The following is a 25,140-nucleotide window of genomic DNA, read 5'->3' as shown; positions in this document are numbered from 1 at the left end:
TTGAATGCATATGCCTGATTCCATATGTTTTCTTTGTCTTGGTTCGGTTGAGAATTGTTTAGAATTAAGAGGAACGGGCGACATTGATTCTGATAATCTTTTCCAACCGTGTGCTTATAATATATATATATATTCTTTTTGTGTTAAAAGATAAATTTTTACAAGTTTGAGAAATGGGAAATTGAGAATGTTTTTCTAGAGGATTTGGTTTATGCTCAGATGATGCTTACAATCAAGTATAGTATGATTCAAATTATTATGCTTTCTCCCATAATTGTGGTTTCAGGAGTTGAAGAATCAGTGGTAAAATTCTGTACCATGTTGTATATGTAAGAAGGATGGCCTTATTAACAAAAGTTCTGCTTCTCTGGTGTAACATTTCTAATATTGACCTGGTTGTTTAAAAGAAATGGACGGACAAAGACAGTTTATTTTCACTAACTATTGATTGTAATTTGTGTCACTTCCGTTCTAGTCAAAAGAAAGAAAGAGAATTCCTTGATTTGTATAATGTGGCACCTTTTTCTTCTGTTTTTTTTTTCCTTCATTGTATGGTGTGGCGTATGTTGAGCATAAGCTGGAGTTATTGATTGTAGTTTGTGGGCAAAGTAAGCTTTAAAATATTATGGCATGTGTATAATGGATTCACTGAAATGCGTATTATGTCATGAGAAGGTTAGAAATTTTTTATATTTGAATATCAAGTTGACATAAGACATAAATTTAGTGAAAAATTCTAATTCCTTCCCATTTAGCCAGTCTTTTAAGTAACATACCCTGGAGGATAGCAACTTTTACATAATAACACTTTCTATCACAGGTTAAACTCACTCATTGAGGAGGAGTAAAATTTTACAAGGGAAAATCAAATGCATGGTATATGGTAGCATATATGTCACAATTATAGCCGCCTGGTTGTCAGAAACTGAGGTGTTCCTCCTTTGTTTATATTTTCTGAATCTAGCAGATCAATAATTTTCAAGGAAACAAATGGCCACCCTTGAAGATATCTCTGTATCAGCTGCTATTAATAGTTTGTCTGCAGTTGCATTTCTTGTGGCTTTTGCAATGCTGCGGCTGCAACCGATTAATGATAGAGTTTACTTCCCAAAATGGTACCTCAAGGGGATAAGAGGCAGCCCAATACGCTATGGGCCATTAAGCAGATTTGTTAACTTGGATTTCAGAACATACATAAGGTTTTTGAATTGGATGCCTGCCGCATTGAGGATGCCAGAACCTGAGCTTATTGATCACGCGGGGCTTGATTCTGCTGTATATATTAGGATTTACCTTCTTGGGTGAGTTTGTGGGTTATATTTCCAGTGAATTTTCTTGTATGGATTTTCCACTGTGCATGGGATCCTAATCCTAGCGAGTACACAAATTATACTTAAGAACCAAATTATGTTATCACTTAGCTTCCACATTTGAGACATAATTAAGATTTCAAAGTGTTTTGGGAACTGGTACAGATAGAGAGATACATAAATTAACACAACACTCTATCAACTATTAGTAGCTGACTTTGTTTCTGGTGTGTGTGTGTGTGTGTGTGTCTGTTTTTTTTTTTTTTTTTTTTTTCTTTTTAAAAAAAAAAATCTTGATGGGTTAAGTAATTTGAAGTGGACATAGGTTGCATTGTTACATATTGATCTTCTTCTTTAGTCCTGATGGATCGATTAATTTGAAGACACTTGTTTTTGCAGTTTGAAAATATTTATCCCCATTACCATACTTGCTCTTGTGGTTTTGGTACCTGTCAACTGGACTGGGAAGACATTAGAATTAAAGCAGTTTAAAAATCTTACATTTAGCAATATCGACAAGCTTTCAATATCCAATGTTCCTACAGGATCGAAAAGGTGAGAAATGATATGCTTGGACATGCATGTATACATATAATTTAAATGATCAGTTGTGTTTTTTTCCCCTTTTCTCATGGGATTATAATATTTTGGGAAAAGTACATTTACCCCTTCTACTATCAAGCAATTTGCAATGTCTCCATGAACTTTCAATTTGTGCAATGTCCCCCTTTTGCACAAAAAAAATGACAAAAATATCCTTAATAAATGAATTAGAAAAAAACGAAAAAAAATGAAAGAAAAAAAAATCAATTTTCCCGAATTTGTCTTTTTATTTTTCTGAATTGTCATTTTTTTTTTTCTGATTTTTTGTTTTTTGTTTTTGTTTTTTTGTATTTTTTTTTCTAAATGCAAATTGCTTGGTAGTTAGAGGGTGGTAAATGTACTTTTCCCTAATTTTTTTTTTCTCATTTTAAATCTGAATGACAATTCTCAAATTCTTTTTCTGTAAATTTTTATTTGTTTTTGTTTTGGATACTTTATTGTCATAATTTTTCTTTAAGCATGAAGGGTCAAAATGATAATTTCATTATGGTTAAGTTGAATGAAAGTGTTTGTATCTTGTTTTCACCATGAACACTAACTTGAATGGACTCACCATGCTCTGGACTGCTATTTTCTACAAAGGTTGAGATAGTATCACTTGACCCATGGCCAGTCTATTGACCTACCTTGCTTATTATACTGGTGGAAAAACTTAACCAGAGATTGAAGATCATAGAGCTGTTCAAAATTTAAGTTTCCATGTTGAATTTTAGTACCCTGGAGGAAGCTGCTTGAGTGTTGATGTCTCACTAATGGTAGGCAAAAATAATAATAGCTATTCATCCAAATTTTTTTTAGTCCTGCATTCTGTCCGTTTAGTAAAGTTATGGTGTATGGGTTTGTCTCATTGACTCTCAATGACGAATATGTTCCTATGTTGTTATAAGAAGTCCAATTTGAACGTGTTGGTTCATACTTTCCACAAATGAATCTTATGTTATTTTTTCCAGGTTTTGGGCACATCTGCTAATGTCGTATGTCTTCTCATTTTGGACATGCTATGTTCTTTACAAGGAATACAAGATAATAGCTACTATGAGGTTGGAATTTTTGGCATCTCAAAATCGTCATCCTGATCAATTCACTGTAAGTTTCAACAAACTTTCCCTACATTATGGTTTGTTGTTTCTTCATGGCTTGTATACATATTGTGTATGTGGCAAAGTCAAATTCTTGTAGTACTTGAACTAGATAAATTGAATTGCTTAAATATATTGAAATGCCATATTCATAAAAATAGAAGAGATATTGTAGCCTCTTTGGAATGGATAGATACTTGGAAATGCCAAAATTTTAACACAAGTTCAAACTTTATCCTATCATGCTTGGGCGGAACCACGTATAGGGCCCCCCCAATTTATGAGATAGATGTTGAAGAAGAAAACATACGGCTGAGAAAGGAAAATTACGTATTGAAGAAGAGAAGTGATGAGGAAGAAAATGTGTTGAGGAAGGAAAAGGAAGTTACAATATGGGTTTTTTTTTTTTTTTTTTTTTTTTTTTTTTTTTTTAACTTAATTATTTATTTTATTTTATTTTTTTTATAAGTAATAAACTAATCTTATTAAAAGCGTCAAGTGCCTCTAAGTACACCAGAAGTATACAGGAGAATGTACCTAACTAGAAAGCGAAAAACGAACAAGAAAATCGTCAAAACTAAGCGACAAAGGGGACACAAAAGCCACCGTCTAAAGATACAAAGTACGAAAAAATGAAGCTAAAATATCCTCCAAGAACCTTTCCAAATCCTCGAAACACCTATCATTTATTTCCTTCCAAACACAAAAAAATGCATGTCAGCACCATCTTTCAAATCGCAATACTCCTCGGCCTACCAGACGTCCACCAACAGGTAAAGAAGTCAATAACTCTCCCACGTAGAACCTAAGACATACCAAAGCAAGTAAAGAGAGCACTCCACAGAGCGTAAGCCACATCGCAATGAAGAAGAAGGTGATCCACTAATTCTTCATTTCGCTTGCATATGCAACATCTATCCACCAAAATAACATGCCTCTTCTTGAGATTATCCAAAGTAAGGATCTTGCCTAGGGTCGCCGACCGCGCAAAAAAAGCTGCCTTCGTAGGAGCCTGAATTCGCCACACACACTTCTATGGAAATCGACTCCCAACAAAGCAAGCCAGAGAGCTAAAGAAAGACCCGACCTTAAACAAACCTTTTTTGGAAGAGACCCACCACAACCTATCTTCACTACCTCTTGTTACACTGACAGAGTGCAACACCTGAAAAAATGAAGCAAAGACATCCACTTCCTAGTCATGCGCTTCTCTAGAAAAGCTTACGCTCCACTGATTGGAACCACCCAAGCGCTCCAAATTATCCGCAATAGAGGCATCCTTCACACGAGCAATACCAAAAAAAAACAGGAAAGGCTTCCTAAAGAACTGTATTGCCACACCACAGATCATGCCAAAATTTGGTCATAGCCCCATCCCCCAACTCAAATCTAGAAAAGCCTAAGGATATCTCCCACCCTTTCCTGATGTTCGTTCAACCCAACCCCAAAGGCACCTGTAGGCTCAAAGGAGCACCAATCTCCTCATAAACTGCCAAACTTGGAGTCCACCACAATTCTCCATCTAGCTTCTCTCTCAATCCCATAACGCCACAACCATTTACTTAACTAAGCTCGATTGAACATCAACAAGTTCCTGATACCTAGCCATCCCTTTGCAATTGGGGTACAAACCTTGGACCAACTCACCAAGTGATATTTGAATTCTTCACCATTCCCTCCTCATAAAAAGTCTTGTTGCAGCTTCTCAATGCGAGCACCTACACGTGCTAGGAGAGGAAATAGAGACAAAAAAAATACGTGGGTAAGTTAGCGAGCGTACTCTTGATAAGGGTGATTCTACCTCCCTTGGAAAGGTAAAACCTTTTCAAGCTGGCCAACCGTTGTTCAATCTTCTCGATAAAACCATCCCATATATGAATAGACTTATAGGAAGCCCCCAACAGAAGACCTAGATACTTAACCGGCAGAGTGGCAACCCCACACCCTAAGATTCCGGTTAAACTTTCCACTTGATCTGCAGCCCCCACAGGAATTAAATCTGGCTTAGCCAAATTAACCATCAAGCCCAAAGCAGCTTCAAACAGAAGAAAGAGACACCGAAGATAGCGCAACTGAGAAAGACGAACATTTTAAAAAATCAAAGTATCATCGGCAAATAGCAAATGAGAGAAATTAGCATTGCCAACTTTGAAGCCTTCTAGCATACCCCCACTGACCTCAGCAGAGATCATTTGACTCAAAGCCTCCATCACAAAAACAAACAACAAGGGTGAGAGAGGATCCCCTTGTCTCAACCCACGAAAGCCACTGACAATATCATTAGGAGAGCCATTTACCAACACTGAGAATCACATAGAGGAGATACAATGAGCTATCCACGAGCACCATTTTCCCCCAAAGCCACACCTCCTCAGCATATACAAATGAAACTCCCAATTTACATCATCATAAGCTTTTTCTAGATCCATTTTATAAATGACGCAAGGCTCCCTAGATCTTAATCTACTATCAAGACATTCATTGGCAATAAGGATCGGATCAAGAATTTGCCTCCCCTTGATAAAAGCGCTTTGAGATTTGGAAATTATCTTCTCCATAACTATCTTCAATCTATTTGCTAAGACCGTAACAATGATTTTGTAAATTCCTCCAACAAGACTAATAGGCTGAAAATCTTTGAGAGCAATAGCACCTGGAATTTTTGGAATAAGCGAATGAACGAAGCATTGAGGCGCTTTTCAAAAACGCCTCCATCATGAAAGTCCCTAAGCACCTCCATAATATCCACCCTCAAAACATCCCAACACGAGAAAGCCATAGAAAAGAAATCAAGACTCGGCGCCTTATCTCCAACCATAGCTGACACTACCTTCCTAACCTCCTCCTCAAAAGCTCTCTCCAACCAACTGTCCTCAGACTCCAAAATAGAATCAACGGAGATTCCATCCACCAAAGGCCTCCGCCTCCACCTATGCGTTTATTTGATTCCTAATGCTGTAATACGTAATAAGTGTATTTTCCATAATTGGTTGTAGAATTTTCTATTTAAACTCTAGTAAGTGTATGAAGCATATCATTGGGAATAAGACAATTTTTCGCGTCTATTTTTGATTACTTGTTATGTGTTGTATAGTTTAACTTAATAATTTGTTGAGCCTAGTTGTGTAGTGGAGCAATTTTTTGTTTGGATGTCTAATTTAAAAATGTCGGAGACAAATTAGACTGGAGAAATTCACAAGAAAATGGTAAAGAGTTAGGGGACCTCCCATAGTGAAAATCCAACTCTCCAGATCACTATTGTGAAATTGGATGGGCTCGACTACCTCGCTTGGTCACAATCTGTTTTTTTGTATATTAAGAGCAGAGGAAAAATGGTACACTTGAATGGAAAAATTCAAGAACCAAAGTTAGACGACCCAACTTATGACAAATTGGAAGTAGAAAATTATACCATTATGTCATGGTTGTTGCATTTAATACAACTCAGTCAGGGATACTTGTTTCTCCGTACAGCTAAAGAAATTTGGGATGTAGTGGCCCAAACTTATTCCAAAATGGGAAATGTAGCACAAATTTACGAATTGAAACGTCGGATTCATGGAATGACTTAAGGAGAGTGGTCTGTCACAACCTATTTTCATCGACTTTGTGCACTATGGCAGGAACTAGATCACTACTAGAACTTCTAGATTGCACGTGCCACCGATGCTATGAAAATTTAGAAAATGGTTGAAGAAGTTCATATCTATGAATTTCTAGCAGGGTTGAATTTTGAATATGATCAGGTTTGAGTTCAGATATTGGGAAATGAGCCTCTTCTATCTCTTCGAGAGGAATTTGCCTATGTTCAGAACGAGGAAGGTCGTAGAGGTAGCATGCACCACTCTTCTTCCCAAGAACGACTAGCCGTTGTGACCACATCTCATCGCATGGGAAAAGGTGATTCCAACAGTCATGATAGTGGAAAACAATTGATGTTGTTCAGGATGAGAAGGACAAGCTGTTTTGTGATTACTGCCATATTCACGAAACTTGTTGGCAATTCCATGGTCGCCTTACTTGGGGTAGACAAGGTTGTGTTGGTGGAAGTACTTGGCATTGGGCTAATCATTCTTCAACTATTGATCAAACTCCTACTTCAAGCTCTCTTACTTCTGACAGTGGGTCTCTTAGCAAGGAAGAACTGGAAACCCTCCATTGGCTGACATCCCAACCGGAACCACCTACTATTGCATCCTCCTCTTTTGCACATTCATGTAGGCCCCGTTTAATAACCCCCTCCCCTTATTTTCACATCTTCCAAAATACATCAACTTCAAAACATTTTTAACATTTTTTACTTTTTATATCACATCAACAATTTTTTATTATTATTTAAATAAAAAAATCCACTACAATACAAAATTTTTCCACTTTTCCATATAAATTCTTTCTACTTTATATTACATCAATCACTTTTTACTTTCATTCAACAAAAAAATTTCCCCCTAGGGGATGGGAGGGGAGGGGGGTTATTAAACGAGGCCGTAATTTAGCTTCATCTATAAATGTAACTTCCACTGGGAATATAGACAATTCTGATGCCCCCTGGATAATTGATTCAGGGGCATCTGACCATATGACTGGTTTATCATCTCTTTTTTCTTCATATCATCTTTGTTCAGGCAAAGAAAAAGTTAAAATTGCTGATAGATCCCTATCATCTGTGTTTGGCAAAGCAATCCTTGTAACTACATCTATGTCTCTTTCCTCTATTTTACATGTGCCTAATCTTGCAAATAATTTCCTCTCCATTGTTCGAATTACAACGATTTGAATTGTCGAGTAATTTTTTATTCACATTACTATTTCTTCCATGAACTAGTCATGGGGAAGATAATTGGCAGTGGTAGCCTGAAGGATGGTCTTTACTTTGTGGACTTGTTAGTCAAGCAACTTGGCTAGCTTAAACATGCTTACCACATTACACAAACTTATGACTTCATGGCAATAATTTGGCTTTGGCATCATAGACTGGGGCATCATTCTTTCACTTTGTTACATCTTTTTCCTTCTTTGTTTTCATAGAATAATGTTTCCCAGTTTCAATGTGATACTTGTAAACTGGCAAAACACCATCGTGTGTCCTTTCCTGCTCATTGTAATATAAGTACTGAATCATTTGCTATTGTTCATTCTGGTGTATGGGGTCCATCACTTGTTGTTTCCCTTTCAGTTTTCGTTGGTTTGTTATTTTTATTGATGATTATTCTTACACTACTTGGGTGTACTTGTTGAAGGATAAAGGTGATGTTTCCTCATGTTTCAGACATTCCATAAAATGATTCGCACTCATTTCAATACCTCCATTAAGATTCTTCGTTCAAATAATGAAGGAGAATATTGTTCTAGTGACCTACAATCATACCTTAGGGAGAACAATATCATACATCAAACAACTTGTGCTTGTCAAAAAGGGTTTTGTTCTGAATCTCTCCTTGTGAGAGTTGCTCACTTTATATAGAAACGGTCGGGCTAATTACAAGGCTGAAAATTAGTCATTACATCAGACTATCAAGGTAAGAATATACTCCTATCAAATATATGCCTATGTACAATATACTCTTATATATATAGCTAGACTAAATAAGGTAGAATATATATGCGGCCTTAATAGACTAGGCCAACACATATCCAGCTGTCAATTCTGCTAACATCCCCCTGAAATTGATGTTTGGTGATCGAGAAGCGTCAATTTGTCAATCAGGAACTGATGGTCAAGACAAGAGAGAGCCTTGGTGAAGACATCAGCGGTTTGGTATTTAGTGGAAATGTATGGAAGAGTAATCGCAAAAGCTTTACGAATGGAATGACAATCTACTTCAATATGTTTGGTGCGCTCATGAAAAACGGGATTCACAACAATCTGAATAGCACTGCTATTATCAACATGAAGAGGAGTAGGAGTAAGATGCGGAACACTAAGTTCGCCTAACAACCCTTGAAGCCATACAATTTCAGAACAAGCAGACGACATAGACCGATATTCAAACTCGGTGGTTGACTTCGAGACACGAGCCTACTTCTTACTCTTCCAAGAAATGAGAGCATTGCCAAGAAACATACACCAACCCGTAACAGAATGACAAGTATCCACACAACCAACCCAGCCGCCATCACTAAAACCCTCCAACTATTAAGAAGTCCCTGAAGGAAAAAACAAGCCGCGACCAGATGTCCCTTTGAGATATCGAAGAAGACAACGAATAGCGGCAAAATGTGTTTGGCACAGAGCCTGTATAAACTGATTGACCTGCTGGATGACAAATGAGATATCAGGTCGAGTAATGGTCAAATAATTCAAACTGCCCACCAGCTGCTGATACATCGAAGGATCAGATAAGGTATCACCACCCGCCTGATGTAGCTTCAAATTGACCTCCATAGGTGTAAGAACCGAATTACCATCTTAAAGGCTTGCTAAAGAAAGCAGTTCTTGAGTATACTTATGCTGATGTAAGAGCTTGCCTTTCGAACAATGTTGAACCTCAAGTCCAAGAAAATACTGCAATGGACCAAGATCTTTCATATGAAACGGAGATTTGAGGCGCTGTTGGAGCTGCTCAATTAATAGGAGATCAAATCCAGTAATCACAATATCATCGACATACACAAAAAGTATAACGATCCCAAGGGCTGTCTTGCGAAAGAAGAGAGATGAGTCATACTGACTCTAAGTAAAAGTGAAATCCAGTAGAGTAGTACGAAACTTCCCATGCTCGCGGTGCCTGCTTCAAACCATACAGAGACCACTTCAAGCGACAAACCTTAACAAAAGATGAAGGAAACAAGCTAGGAGGAGACATAAATATTTCTTCCCTCAGATCACCATGTAAAAATGCATTCCTCACATCCATCTGGCGAAGCGACCATCCTTTCGAAATAGCAATGGCCATAACAGTGCGGACAGTAGTCATTTTGGCCATAGGAGCGAATGTTTCCTCATAATCAAGCCCATACTCCAGCCAATTCCCGAGTGCCATCAGATGAGCTTTATGTCTTTCAATAGAGCCATCAGCACGTAGCTTGATAGTGTAGACCCATTTGCACCCAATAAGCTTAACTCCAGCAGGACAATGGACGATGTCCCAAGTGTGATTGTCCTAACGATCTTGAAGTTCGTCTTGCATAGCTTGGCACCAACACTCTTGAGTAGAAGCTTGAGAATAAGACTTAGGCACAGAAGTAGTATCAAGAGTAGCCTGAAGAGCGGAAAAAGAAAAACCATACCAATCCGGGGGCCGGGAAACCCTAGTAGACCGGCGGGGCTCATGCAAGACAGGATCAAGTGGCGGTTTAGAGGAAGGAAGAGGCAGTGGGCGACGTCGCTGATATACAATACCTGGCTTAAAACGAGGAGTATTAGACACATCATCAAAAGGAGGAAGCGAAATAGAGGAAGAAACAGGATTAGTACGAGACGGAAAGAAATATTGATTTTTATAAAAAAAAAAAATCACATTGCAAGAAATAAGAAGCTTGTTAGCATCCGAATCATAACACACAAACCCTTTATGAGAGTTACTATAGCCAAGAAAAGCACACTGAACAGATTGAGCAGCAAGTTTGTGACGTTCAATGGGAGGTAAGTGAACAAAACAATTGCAACCAAAAACATGCAGAGAATTATAATCAGGAGGAACACCAAATAAACGAGAATATGGAGAATCAAGATGCAAGGTAGGAGAAGGAAGACAATTAATCAAATATACAACCGTAGATAATGCTTCTACCCAAAATCTAGGAGGGATGGAAGATTCAAGCATCAATGTACGAACAACATCTAAAAGACGTATATTCTTACGCTTAGTGACACCATTCTGTTGAGGGGTGTAAGGGCACGAACGTTGAGAGAGAATACCCTTCTATTGGAGAAAAGATTGAAAAGCATGAGACATGTATTCTCCCCTAGAATCTGAGCATAAGATCTTAACACGAGTAGAAAATTGGATTTCTACATAGGCAACAAAAGTTTAGAAGGTTGAAAACACATTAGCTTTAGAACGAAGAAAATAGACCCATGTAAAACGACTGTAATTGTCAATAAATGTCACAAAATACCTATATTGAGCATGAGAAAGAACAGGACTCATAACCCAAACATTAGAATGAATAATTTCAAAACATGTAGAAGCACGACTACCCTACAAAGGAAAAAGGTAAAGATTTGCTTTTTCCAAGTTTACAAGGAGCACAATCAAAAGACAAGGAAGAAAACTCATTTGTATTACTCAAATAACCATGTTTCATAAGATGGATCAAAATTACAGAGTTGGGATGACCCAATTTCTTATGCCTAAAATGGCTATTATTATTAGCAATAGCAGAACAACCAACATAAATTGAACAAGGAATGAAAACTGAAGAGGAAAAAGACGTCCCACTTTAGGCCCCTTCGCTATCTCCTGTCCCGACGCTTGATCTTGCACACGACAACTAGAACGATCAAAATGAAGAGAACAATTTTCTCCTACTAATTGTCCAACAGAAATAGATTGACAGATAAATCAAGAGATACGAAAACATTAGTCAAGGAAGACCCCAGATTTCCAACCACAATAATAGGAAGAGTACTGCCATCGGCGATCTGAATCTGCTCACCATCATACTTATGAACATCATGTAAAGCTGCCGGACTGCCAGTCATGTGATTGGAAGCCACAGAGTCAATTAACCAAGGAGAAGGAGATGTTTCTTACCTTGGAGACTAAAAGCAGAAAGGGCGAAAATAATCATCTGTTGAACCTGCTCGAGAGTAATGTTGGAAGAAGAACCCGGAACAACATGCTGAGCGGAAGATGTAGGCACAAAAGTGGACTGAACAACAATATGAAAAGCAGGAGTGGATCGATTCTGAGGGTGTACACAACAATCCTTAATGATATGACCCTCCTTTTTGTAATAATTGCAAAACTTCTTGCTGCAATGTGCCCAATTTCCTTGCAACTATAACACTGTGGCGGAGATCTAGATCGTCCTCTACCTTGAGCAGCGTAGGCCACATTAACCATCTCAGAACCACCACCGTCTTGAGCAAGGCTAAGTTGTGAGGCGAGACGCTGTTCTTCACACAAGAGTTTACCCAAGCAAACCTCCAAAGATGGGACCGGTGTGCGATTGATTAGTCCAACTTTTGCACTTTCAAACAGGGTCGGAGCTTCATCAAGAATTGATCCCGCTGGCTCTCAGAGTGAACTGCTTGTAGTGCTGCTAAAGCTTCTTTGGGAACCTGAGAATGCACCAACCCAGAATAATCACTCCATAAATTAAGAAAACCAAAATAAAATTGCTCAATAGAGAGTTTCCCCTAGCAATAGTTTTCGATGTCTAACTCCAATTGAAACTTTTTGGCAGAATTATCTTGATAATAAATTCGCCGAAGGTAATCCCACATCGTCTTAACAGTAGTGAACCCACGAAGATTGTTGACCATATGAGGTTCAACTAAGCTGAGTAGCCAGGAATCAATTTTGGCATCCCTGCCTTCCCATGAACTAAGTTCCTTGGGATCAATTGCAGCCTTAGAAGACCCACCCAAATGACCCCATAACTCCTTCCCTTTCACAAACATCCTGAACTGGAATTCCCAACTGGCGTAGTTCTTGCCATTAAAGCGAACAAAAGAATTTTCTCCTGACATAATAACCACCAAAAAAAATAAAAATAAAAATTGATAGAGCAAAGAAATCACAACAGTTACTAGAACGAGAAGTGCGACAGCCCAACAACACTAGAAAAAAATATCGATAGTCACACACCCAAACTAGAATTGCCAATAGTTACACACCCAAACCAGAATTGCGACAAAAAATTATAGTCACAGGAACAAGAATTGCGACAGATTCAAAAGAAAATTTCGACAGCCACACACCCAAAGCAGAATTGCGACAAAATTATAATCAGAAAGAATAAACCTGATTCACCGGAAATTCCCCTCCAGAATCTGTCTACAGCCACCAAGAAATCGTCACAACCAGAAATACTCCACCCAACAGCCACCAAGCAATGAAAAACCAAGAATTTGTCACAACTAGAGATACTCCACCCGACAGCCACCAAGCAAACCTAAAAAAAAATTACCAAAAAACCAAGAACTCACCCAAGCCTAGAGAAAACCACGAAAAATAATCTAGGGCTCTGATACCATGTCAAAAAGGGTTTTGTTCTGAATCTCTCTCCTTGTGAGAGTTGCTCACTTTATATAGAAACTATGGAGCTAATTACGAGGCTAAAAATCAGCCATTACATCGAACTATCAAGGTAAGAATAAACGCCTATCAAATATATGCCTATATACAATATACTCTTCTATATATAGCTAGACTAAATAAGGTAGAAGATATATGCTGCCTTAATAGACCAGGCCAACACATATCCAGCTGTCAATTCTGCTAACAGCGCTCCTATCCCACAACAGAATGGTGTTGTTGAGCAAAAGAAAAGTCGTCTCTTAAAGGTAAACCAAACATTATTGACTTCCATGCATGTTCCTAAGTTCTACTAGGGTGATGTATAACTTATTGTGGCATATCTCATTAATCGAATGCCATCACGTGTCCTGAAATTTAAGACACTCATTGACGTTTTGTTTTTGTCCTTGTCTTTATCATTCTTTGTTGTTCCTCCCCGAGTTTTTGGTTGTGTTTGCTTTATCCATCTTCCTATTTCCTCCCTTGGTAAATTGGATCCTAGAGGTCTTAAGTGTATATTCTTAGGGTATTCACCAACTCAAAAGGGCTATCGGTGTTATCATCCTCCTAAGCGAAAACGTTTTGTTTCTATGGATGTCACTTTTTTATAGTCCCAACCCTATTTTTCTTCTCCTGAGATTTCTCTTTAAGGGGAGACATGTGGAAGAGAGAAATCATCAGTAGATCCTTTACCCAAAATGATAGATTATCTACCTACGTTGTTTGGACACATTTATACCTACAGTTTATGATATTGATATTTCGATTGCCCAACGTAAAGGAATCAGATCTTGTACTCAACACTCCATATCCAATTTTGTGCCTTATAATAATCTTTCATTACCCTATCGTGTTTTTCTTTCAAAATTGTCATTTGTGTTTATTCCCCAAAGTGTCCAAGAGGCACTTGGGGACCCAAAGTGGAAGGAAGCAATGCAGGAAGAGATGAAAGCTTCTTAGAAAAATAAGACATGGGACCTAGTTGAGTTACTTGAAGGAAAGAAGGCGGTAAGATGCAAATGGGTGTTTACAGTAAAAAAAAATAAAGCTGATGGTTTAGTCGAAAGATACAAGGCTAGATTGGTTGCAAGATGCTTCACACAGATTTATGGGATAGACTATGAGGGGACATTTGCTCTAGTGACAAAGATGAAACCTATCAAGATATTGCTTTCATTGGCAGCAAACTTAGATTGGTCATTCCAACAATTTGATGTAAAGAACACATTCCTTCATGGAGACCTAGAGGAAGAGGTATACATGGAGATTCCTCCTGGACTTCATGAGTCTTCAGTGAATGGTGAAGTGTGTAAATTGAAAAAGGCACTAAATGGATTAAAGCAATCTCCTAGGGCGTAGTTTGAAAGATTTACTCAAGTTATGCAAAAGTGTAACTACAACCAGAGCCAAGCTGATCAAACGGTCTTTACAAGGGAAGGTAACTGCCTTAATTGTGTATGTGGATGACATAATTTTGACCGGGAATGATACTGAAGAAATACAAAAGTTAAGAAAATATCTCGCCCATGAATTTGAAATCAATGACTTAAGTCTTAAATGTTTTCTTGGCATCGAAGTAGCTAGATCAAGACATGGGATATTCGTCTCTTGACGAAAATATGTACTTGATCTACTCAAGGAAACATGGATGCTTGGATGCATGGCAGTTAACAACCTAGTAGAGGAAAACAAGAAGTTAGGGGAGAGTCATGAAAGTTCTCTAGTTGATAAAGGTAGGTATCAAAGATTAGTTGGTAGATTAATATATTTGTCTCACACTCATTCAGATATTGCCTATGTATTCAGTATAGTGAGCCAGTTTATGTACTCACCCCGGAAATCTCATATGGAAGTGGCTTACCAAATACTTCGATATTTGAAGTCTTCACCGAGTACAGGGTTGTTGTTTGCCAAACATGATCATATGAAAATAGAAGCTTATACAGATGGTGATTGGGCAGAGTCAATCATAGATCGAAGATCTACTTTAGGATATTGCACTTTTGTGGAAGGAAATCTAGTTACCTAACATAGCAAGAAACAATTAGTGGTTCCTAGATCTAGTGCGGAAGCTGAATTTCGAGCCATGGCCAACGAGATACTTGATTATTATGGTTGAAGATTCTGTTGAAAGAACTCAGATATGATTACAAGGATTCAATGAGATTATATTGCGACAATAAGGCTGCCATTAATATTTGCTCATAATCCCATTCAACATGATCTATTTAAACACATTGCAATTGATAGACACTTACCAAGGAAAAACCACATGCATGATTGATTTGTACACCTTCTGTGAAGACCAGGGAATCACTTGCGGATATTTTTGCGGATATTTTGACAAAAATGAGTGCCCAATAGCATTCTTCATTCAACATTATGCAAGCTGAGCATGCGAGACGTCTTTTCCTTAGCTTAAGAGGGAGTGTTGAAGAAGAAAACTTACAGCTGAGAAAGGAAAATTATGTATTGAGGAAGAGAAGTGCTGAATAAGAAAACGTGTTGAGGAAGGGAAGGAAAGTTACGATATGCGTTTATTTGATCCCTATTATTGTAATACGTAGCAAGTGTATTTTCCATCATAGGTTGTAAAATTTTCTATTTAAACTCGTGTAAGTATACGAAGCAATCATCGGGAATAATTTTCTCGTCTTTCCTCTCCCATTTTTCCGTCTTTCTTTTCAACAATAGATCCTCCAAATTAATTTTTTACCCCTCAAAGTCTTTTTTTTTTTTTTTTTTTTTAGTTTTGCCCCCCACCACATAACATTCTAGTTCCACCCCTGCTATCATGGGACTTATTCATGTTGATCTATTTCAGAAACTTAGAAGTTTATAGGTCATAAACATTTTAACAAAGAGTTTCGCGGCCACTTGTGAACAATGAAGTCATATCAACTAATGCCATGCTATTTAACATCTGCAAAGCAGTGGGTTTTTTCTACTTTGCTGTATCTTTTTGTCTCTCTTTCAATTTGGATATTACTACTTTCTTAAAACTATTCAGTGAATCTTACCAAATTTCCCATAATCTCAAATGACTACTAATTATGCTACTAAATACTTAAAGAGAAAAAAATTCCATTATTTTTCTAGTTCCAGATCTCATTTTCTGCAAGTTTGGCATATTACTCCATATATGTGGCCAAAGATTTTTATCTTATTTTTTCTGATTTTAATTCAACAGTTCATTCAAAAATTTTAATTTCACGTAATTCTTACAGACACTCATGTAACTCTCTCTCTCTCTCTCTCTCTCTCATATGCAAGCACACAAATTCGCTCATTGCTAGAAGGATGTCGCCCTTGATTTAGTTATGTTAGACCATACATTTTGCAACTATGTCATGCAATCTTAATTTCTTCTTTTTCTATTGCAATTTCTACCATCAACTTTAGTATTACTGTCTGAGTGTCATTACTATTGCAGCTGACCACCAAGTTTTTTATTGGTGACAAAGATGCTCCTACATTTGTTTTAGGTTGTAAAATATATAGAGTTTATTAGTCTGCTGTCTCAGCGTAGAGCTATGTTTCTTTGATTTTCTTACTGGTATTTTCTTTAACCCAATGTTGTTTTAAGTTGCTTATTGCATAAAAATTGCACTTCTGGAGGAAATATTCTTGCAACTAACTAAATATGTCCGAAGCAAAATGCATACAAGTATGGTTATCCATTTGTTTTTCCCATTAGCATTTTCTTATTTATGATTTTGATTTTAGCCAGCATTTTATAATATTGACTCTTAAGTCCATTTGCAGGTTCTTGTGAGAAATGTTCCCCCAGATCCAGATGAACCAGTCAGTGAGCACATTGAACATTTCTTTTGTGTAAATCATCCTGATCATTATCTGACACATCAAGTGTGTAACTTTACCAAGTTCTGTTAATTATCATAGTTTTGACTGATGAAGGAAGTAGCATATAGTCTGCTCATGAAGCATCATGTCTTTTAAGTTTTGTAGGTTGTATACAATGCAGTTAAGCTTGCAAAATTGGTTGCAAAGAAGAAGAGCTTTCAAAACTGGCTTGTCTATTACCAAAATAAATATGAGAGAAATCTTTTGAAGAAGCCAACTACAAAGGTACTTTTCTCCACATGGTTTACTTGTTTTCGTGCAGAATCTATATGGCTTTCTAATTGAGACCTCCATTTTACTTGTATAAATGAAAAGGGTAAATTACACTTTGTCCCCCTAAACTACCGCCCCAATTGTACTTAACACCTTTAAACTACGACAACTCAGACCTATAAAATACCAAAATATTTCATGTTGTCCCATGTGTCAAATTTGGTTGTTATTTTAGATGGAAGATGTCATACGCGACTAGCATGTGCATCTGACACATTTCAGAGTGACTAATTTGCCTTCATTTTGTGTGAAAAAAAAAAAAAAAAAAAAAAAAAAAAAAAAAAAAAAATTTATGGGATGTTCAGATGGAAGTGGCCTCGCGGCCTCCACCCTATTTTGCGTGGTCATGCCTTTTTTTATCACTATTATTTAAACTGTGTTTCCTTATAGAATAGGGGCAAATTAGTCACTCTGAAATGTCTTGGGTGTACATGCTAGTTAGATGTGACTTTTACATCCAAAATAACGGCCAAATTTGATACAAGAATGCCAAATATTTTGATAGTTTATAGGTCCGAGCTGTAATTTAGAGGTGTTAATGCAATTGCGGTGGCAGTTTCGGGCAGCAAAGTGTAATTTACCCAAATGAAAATTATCTAATATTTCATCGTGATTGAGAACTCTTGATTTCATCTCATATTCCATTACATATAGACAGGCTTTTGGGGACTTTGGGGGAGTAGAGTAGATGCAATTGACTACTACACTGCTGAGATTGGGAGGTTGAATGAAGAAGTAAGTCTTGATTTTTTGCTAGCACGTGTTTCAGTGTCATCTTTCTAGATCCTTTTTCTATTTTCCCATTTTAAGATTCTATCATTCAGTGCACTATTTCTTTAAGCTTCTGACTTTGCTATCATTACTTTATTCTTCATAATTAAATTATTATTGTTACTATGGCCATGTCTGCAAGCATATAGCAAAGGAGGTTGCAGTTCCAAGTAGGTCCTTCAGTTTGCCATCTCATTCTCTGTTATGCGGTGGGTTTTACATGGTTAACTGTCTGCTGCTTTTTCTGTGTTGGTGGTAAACAGTCCAGCCTTTATTCATATTTGTTTGAAATTCAGCAAGTATGTTTATCATTATAAAATAAAAGATGGGATATGACAACATGGACTAAACAGTTGTCTTAGTAGTTTGGTGGAAGAAGAAAACATGTAAGAGTTTTTAACGCCATTTGTGGTGATCCTACTATATAACATGGACCCTTTTGATTTTAATTATGGTTTCATGCTAGATTGGGGCTAGACCAGAAAGGACATGATTAGAAATTATTTGATGATAGGAAGTCGGTGGTAGCACCGATTGAGAACTAGAAGACAGAACCTGAGCTGACATGATTTGATTAATAGATTTATGATTCCACCAATAAACAACAACTTACAGTTCAACTTGGGAATAAAAAAAAGTAGCCGATCCCAAATAGTTTAGGTTTCAGATTAGTTGTGTCGAACTCATCTATCTTGAAATTGTGATAAAAGATCACCTTCACTAAGCAGTTCTGGTGACGGCCAGAAATTGCTTGGTAGAACCAGCACCAATAAAAAATAGTGATGCTATCTGATCCCACATTCCTTACCAGTTTATGAGAACAATTCTAATGATTTGATAGGACTATAGGCAGTTCATGTGTCCTATGGATTGCAATGTTTAGGAGGCATTGGAAATACTAGACTATACTAAAGCAAAGAGGCATTCGGGAAGCGACTAGTCGCTTCTGTCTCTGAAGCTTCTAGAAGGCCAACCACAAACATTGATCTGAACCCTCATATAAAAATCTTCCACGGGCAGCTAACTCTTTTCTTACTATATAGCCAAATCTGATGAGAATTGAAAAGGAGCTATGCTAGAAAAACAGCGATGCTCTTCAAAAGAATGAAACCTGGGATCTTGTCTTAGTGATACTGCTATTAAAGAAGGAGATCTTGTCAAGCGCATTGACTCTTCTTTTCTTTTCTTTTTTAATTGCTCCATTGTGTTTTATTTTAATTAATAAAACACTAAAAATATATTATTTTAAGGTGACGTGGCACTAACGAATGTCAAAAATTTCGAAGGAAAAGTCATGGAATGAGTTATTTTAATTCTGCGAAAAACTTAAGGAGTGAAAGTTGATTTTTAAAAAGTAAGGGAGTGATTTCAAATCGTGTGTTGACTCAGGGATTTATCATACATTTACCCTTATTATAAACTGTTCTGTCTGTAATGAAAATTAGGTGCTTATTAGTTTGCAACTACTTTATTTCTCTTCTTTGTTATGGTGGGGGGGAGGGATAGGGGGTTAAGAATGTTGGAATACTGTCCCTGTTAATGCAGGTTTAAGTTTTTAGTTTTTCTTTAATGGAAGAGTAAGACTTCCTCAGGTTATATAATGCCTTCTTAATACCCCGGACATTTTATTCAGATATAGTGATATTATAGCATGTTCTATGATTAAGTATTATATTATCGTGGATTTAAGCCAATGCATTGCTCATAATAATGCCTCTCAATTTTTTTTTTTTCTTTTTAAAGCAAGAAACTAATTGGTAATAGTGTCTTCTTTTGTCTACTCTAGATGTTTAATAACGTTACTTCATCCAGGAAGATGCAGAAAGAGATAGGGTAATTAGTGATTCCGAGGCTATAGTTCCTGCAGCATTCGTTTCATTCAAAACCCGATGGGGAGCAGCAGTCTGTGCTCAAACTCAGCAATCAAGTAACCCTACAATATGGTTGACCGAATGGGCTCCAGAGCCACGTGATGTCTATTGGGACAATCTTGCAATTCCATATGTCGAACTCACTATTCGAAGATTGCTCATGGCTGTAGCTCTATTTTTCCTTACTTTTTTCTACATGATACCAATGGCGTTTGTTCAATCTCTGGCCAACATTGACGGCATTGAGAAGGTTCTTCCTTTCTTGAAGCCACTAATAGAAAAGTAAGTGCCTTTTTATTCTACTATTTAATCCATTATTTCAGTATGTCAAATCGATTTTATTCTTGAATTAACTGAAGCAAGGTATTTAGATGCTATACTGCAATCTGAACCTAGTAGCTTTTATGGTGGTATTTTCTCTGAGTTGTATCATTAAACATTGTTAGTTTACCAAGCTAAAGAGTCATAATATTAGAATTATATTAATATTAGGAAGTATACCGCAGCTGCAAAGTTAACAGTGTTGGCAAATTCATGCCCTGGCACTTGTTTGAACTGGCTTCCTTAATATAAGAATAAGAATGAAGCAGAAAATTAACAAGGAGAAAGTGCATATAATCTAGTGATTGCAATGTCTATACTGTTTATCCTTAGTTGTACGCTGAATTATTTCAAAAAATGTACAGTGTCTTTTACCTTCCTCTTATCACGTTATTATTAAGTGGAAAAGCCATTTCAAACTTTCAGATGGTGGGTATTGAAAATAAGCTAAAGCTTCAAATGTTTGAAATCTTTGTTGCAGGGATGTTGTCAAGTCTTTTATCCAAGGATTTCTCCCCGGCATTGCATTAAAGATATTTCTTATATTACTTCCAACAATTCTTATGACTATGTCCAAAATAGAAGGTTTTATATCGCTCTCATCCTTGGAGAAGAGATCAGCTTCAAAATTTCATCTATTCATACTTGTTAATGTGTTTCTTGGAAGCGTTATTGCTGGAACAGCGCTTCAGCAGCTTAAGCAGTTTATTGAGGCACCCACAGGAGAGTATGTTGCTCCCTTGTAAAGATGGTCTAATATCAAGTATATGTTACTCTTTCCAGTTAGCTTAACAGTAAAACAGAGAATATTAAAAAAAAAAAAAAATTGGGTACACAAAATCTGAATGGAGCATAGCTGAGATCAACATTTTTTGTAAAGAAGTTCCTCAAACCTCAGTCTCCATGTGCAACTTTTTCAGAGAAACTAATCTTTCTGTACCTTGAACTCATATGCTTAAATTCAAGGTTATATATGAAGTTATCAATGTACTTTTCCATGGTTCTAAATTCAAGACTAGTAACTTTAAGATGATTTATTTGCGCTGAGATTTTATATCTATGTTTTTTGAAATCTTTACTTCTTTTTTTTTCTGTGTAAACTGCAGAGAATGTTTGCCTTCACAATATTAATCTCTGGAGATATTTATGATATGATGGGTTAATTACAACAAAATTTTAACTTAGAATACTAGTACATTATACTTGCATTTTGAAGCGCTGGGCTTCTTTCTGGTGTTTCTTGTCTTATTCCATATCATTACATATTTTCCTACTGGACTCCTAGAGAATCTAAGGTCGAAGATTCTGCTGCTCTTGCAGTTTCCCCAAAACCATTGGTATGTCCATCCCAATGAAAGCAACGTTCTTCATCACATATATAATGGTTGATGGCTGGTCTGGAATTGCTGCAGAGATCCTCAGATTGGTTCCATTAGTTATGTTCCACATAAAGAACACATTCTTGGTTAAGACTGATCAAGATAGGGAGCAGGCAATGGATCCTGGTTGCTTGGACTTTGCTACATCTGAACCTCGGATACAGTTTTATTTCTTGCTGGGGCTTGTGTATTCAGTAGTCACACCCGTACTTCTTCCTTTCATAGTTGCCTTCTTTGCTTTTTCCTTTATGGTCTTCCGTCATCAGGTACATCAATGACTATAATTGGCTATCATCAAATGTTTTAACATGTGTGTATAAAGACATAAGTAGGAGGTGGTCTGTGGAGAAATGCAAAGAGATAATGAATCAAATGAATGTGTATTGATAGCTAATGTGAATAGTTCACTGTCAAGAATTTATGTTGGTTTCACTTAACCCCTGGCTACTGACATGCATCTCTTGCTGGCACGAGCTATAACATAAATTTCTATTAGTTTAGTCATCTTTTCACCAATGACACTACCTAATAGAATAATGCTTTTTTCTATTATGAGTTTTATCACTACTTTTATAGAAAATGCTGTGGCTCCCTATGTGTGGGTGGAATGATAGGTGCACCTATAACTCTGTGATACACATAGCTGACAACTTAGCTGTAACATGTTCCTACTAAGCCTCAACTCGTCTTCACCACCTTCATGCCTGAAATTATGATGGAATTTGTTCTCCAGCTATTTTCCTTATACTACTACGGGTATCATGTAATATGCCTGTTCTTTTAGGACATCTAATGTTTTGTTCGTAAAAATTCAAGGACGTAAATTTCCTGTGTTATCACCACTTAAATTACAGTCAGAAGGTTGAGCTTTGTTCAATGCCATGAATTTACTTTAGTATTCATAATTTTTACCCTTCAATTTTCAGATTGTGGAAACCTCATTATCCAATGGTCTCATGGCCTTTTTTTTTCTTTTTTTTTGTCCTTTCTGCAAGATTATCAATGTGTATGACCAGAAATATGAAAGTGGGGCAGCATTTTGGCCAGATGTGCATCTTCGCATACTTATTGGCTTGATTATAGCTCAAATTATCCATATGGGATTGTTAAGTGCGACAGGTGCTGATAAATCAACAACACCATGGCTCATTGCACAACCAATTATGACAATCTGGTTTCATAAATTCTGCAAGGGACGTTTCGAATCTGCTTTTGTAAAATTTCCATTACAGGTTAGTGCAAACACATTTAAGTATGACTGTTTTATATGTTATGTATTTTGCAAAAATTATGTTATAATGGCCTGAGTTGCATTGAGCATTTGTCTTCATCTTTATGAGAATAGTGAAATCATAAGAGTATGGCAAAAATAAACCTTTTTTGAGTTTTTGACGATATCACTGACATATCCTGCGGTTGTGGAGCAGCTTCATTCTGGTTTCTTTGAGTTATTGTCTTTGCATAAAGGACAATCCTTACTTCTGATTTTGATTAAAATGGAGACTAAGATCAAAGCAGGAATTTTCTTATATGCCTTTTCTTGTTAGGACCTGTTATGGAAAATATACTTGCATTGAGGGAAAGCCCAATCCTCCTACTAACTGGTTTTGATTCCAAACTTCTCCACTTCATTTGATAACACCGAGTACATATGGAAGATTGCCACATGGTTCGACCTCCTACCCTTAAAAGACTCCATACACTACTGACATAAAACACAAATTCTTAAGCACAAGAGTATTTATGCTATACAGCTTCTTAGACAATCTCACTTGGTATAACCGTCACAAATTAACCCAACTCAAAAAAACTTAAACATCAAGAGACATGGACATAAAACTCAACATTCTACATAGGAGCACCTATATTCACATATCACATTCTTCGTATTTCAATTCAAGACTAAATAGGAGTAGCCTGAGTTCCAAACTCGTTATATTTCTTAGGGAAAATTGCTAAATTCGTCCATGTAGACAGACCTTATAACAAATAAATCCATGTGGTTTCAAAATGAACTTGTAAATCCATGTGGTGTGCTTCCGTAAAAAAATGATCCCAATATTCAAATTTCAGTTATTTTTATGACGAGGTCTTTATGAAAAAAAAAAATATATATATATATATATAAAAATTGGTTTAGGGGTGACCGATCCACCCCCATAGGCCCTTTGGGGTGGCCGGCCACCCTCTCTAGCCAGTTCTGGTGGTGGTCAACAACCTCTAAGAGCCTTTTGAGGGTGATTCGGCCAGTTTGGTATGGAAGTGGTTCAACCACTCTTAAAATCGATCGATGGGGGGCGCCGAACAACCCTAAGTTATGGTTTGGTTCTGAAGGTGGTCGGCCACCCCGAACCAACCGATGTGGTGTCTGAACCACCCCTATATCCATGAGAGTAGTTTCACACATCCCTATAATCGATGAGAAGGTATGGCTAAACCACCCCCAAAAGCCTTTGGGGTGGTTCTATCACCCTTAAAACTAGCCTCTAAGGTGGCCGCCCTAGATGATTATGGGGGATGGTTTGGTCACTTCTAAAATTGACCAGAGAGGGTGGCTGAACCACCCCAAATGGCTTTTTAGCGAGGTTAGACCACCCTCAGAATAGACCTCTGCGGGTGGCCAACCATCCCAACCCCAAACCAATTTTTATTCTTTTTTTTCCTTTTTTTTCTTTTTTTTTTAATTTGTAATTTCATAAATATTATGTCGGAAAAATGACCGGAATTCATATAGAGGGATCATTTTGTTTCAAAGGCATACTATACAAGGATTTACAAGTTCATTTTGAAATCACATAGATTTATTTGTTATAAGGTCAAACAACAACTACTAGGAACCAATTTAGCAATTTTCCCGATTTCTTTTGAATGCCATTTAGCCTAATACACCAGATGGGGGTTGCCAATGGTGTCCTTAGAAAGCTTCCCTAAAGTGAAGCTGATAAACAAGTTAAAACAGCCAACCACCATATTATGAGCTACTGGGGAACAATGGACAGGAAGCCGACTCTTGTTATTGTTTTTCCTTGGTCATAATTCTTTTAAAAGATTTTATATGACATTTGATGACAGGATGCAATGGTGAAGGATACACTTGAACGGGCAACTGAACCAAACCTGAACCTGAAAGCCTATCTTCAGGATGCTTACATACACCCAGTCTTCAAGGGCGATGAGTTGGACAGACTAGTAGCCGTCGATGAGGAAGAGAACAATCCACTTGTTCCTACAAAGAGGAATTCTCAGCATGGTAGTAAACATGGTTCTGATGTCAGTCCTGAAGCTGGTGTTTTGAGATGATAGGAAGGATTTCATGTAGTCATTCCACTCCCAATGTTGATTCTTTGTTTTCCTACAAGTCATGTTGACTCATGTAGATGCACAATGATTCTAATATTCTTCCCTCATGGATGCTCATAAAGTGATGAGATTACATTTCCTTCTCTTTTTTCTTTTTCTTTTTTTAATTAAAATTTGGG

At 37.1% G+C, this 25,140-nt stretch overlaps 1 protein-coding gene across 3 annotated transcripts; it reads left to right on the top strand.

Annotated features, from left to right (window-relative positions):
* The first annotated feature begins 990 nt into the window (after window positions 1-990).
* LOC133883085 (CSC1-like protein At4g02900) lies at window positions 991-25,104 on the top strand. Of its 3 annotated transcripts, none has more exons than XM_062322285.1 (11): window positions 991-1,301; window positions 1,710-1,865; window positions 2,864-2,999; window positions 16,948-17,049; window positions 17,152-17,271; window positions 17,974-18,054; window positions 19,903-20,243; window positions 20,764-21,009; window positions 21,603-21,927; window positions 22,657-22,893; window positions 24,734-25,104. In XM_062322285.1, the coding sequence occupies exons 1-11, from the start codon at window positions 991-993 to the stop codon at window positions 24,959-24,961; spliced, it is 2,283 nt and encodes a 760-aa protein (XP_062178269.1). In that variant the 3' UTR covers window positions 24,962-25,104. The 3 variants fall into 3 exon arrangements, with proteins under 3 accessions (XP_062178269.1, XP_062178271.1, XP_062178270.1); XM_062322287.1 differs by having other exon boundaries at window positions 17,974-18,058; window positions 19,907-20,243; window positions 22,678-22,893; XM_062322286.1 differs by having other exon boundaries at window positions 17,974-18,058; window positions 19,907-20,243.
* The last annotated feature ends 36 nt before the right edge of the window (window positions 25,105-25,140 follow it).

The sequence above is a fragment of the Alnus glutinosa genome, chromosome 12 (genome assembly GCF_958979055.1).
Source record: "Alnus glutinosa chromosome 12, dhAlnGlut1.1, whole genome shotgun sequence".
NCBI classification, from domain to species: domain Eukaryota; kingdom Viridiplantae; phylum Streptophyta; class Magnoliopsida; order Fagales; family Betulaceae; genus Alnus; species Alnus glutinosa.
This window is presented reverse-complemented; position numbering and strand designations above follow the sequence as displayed.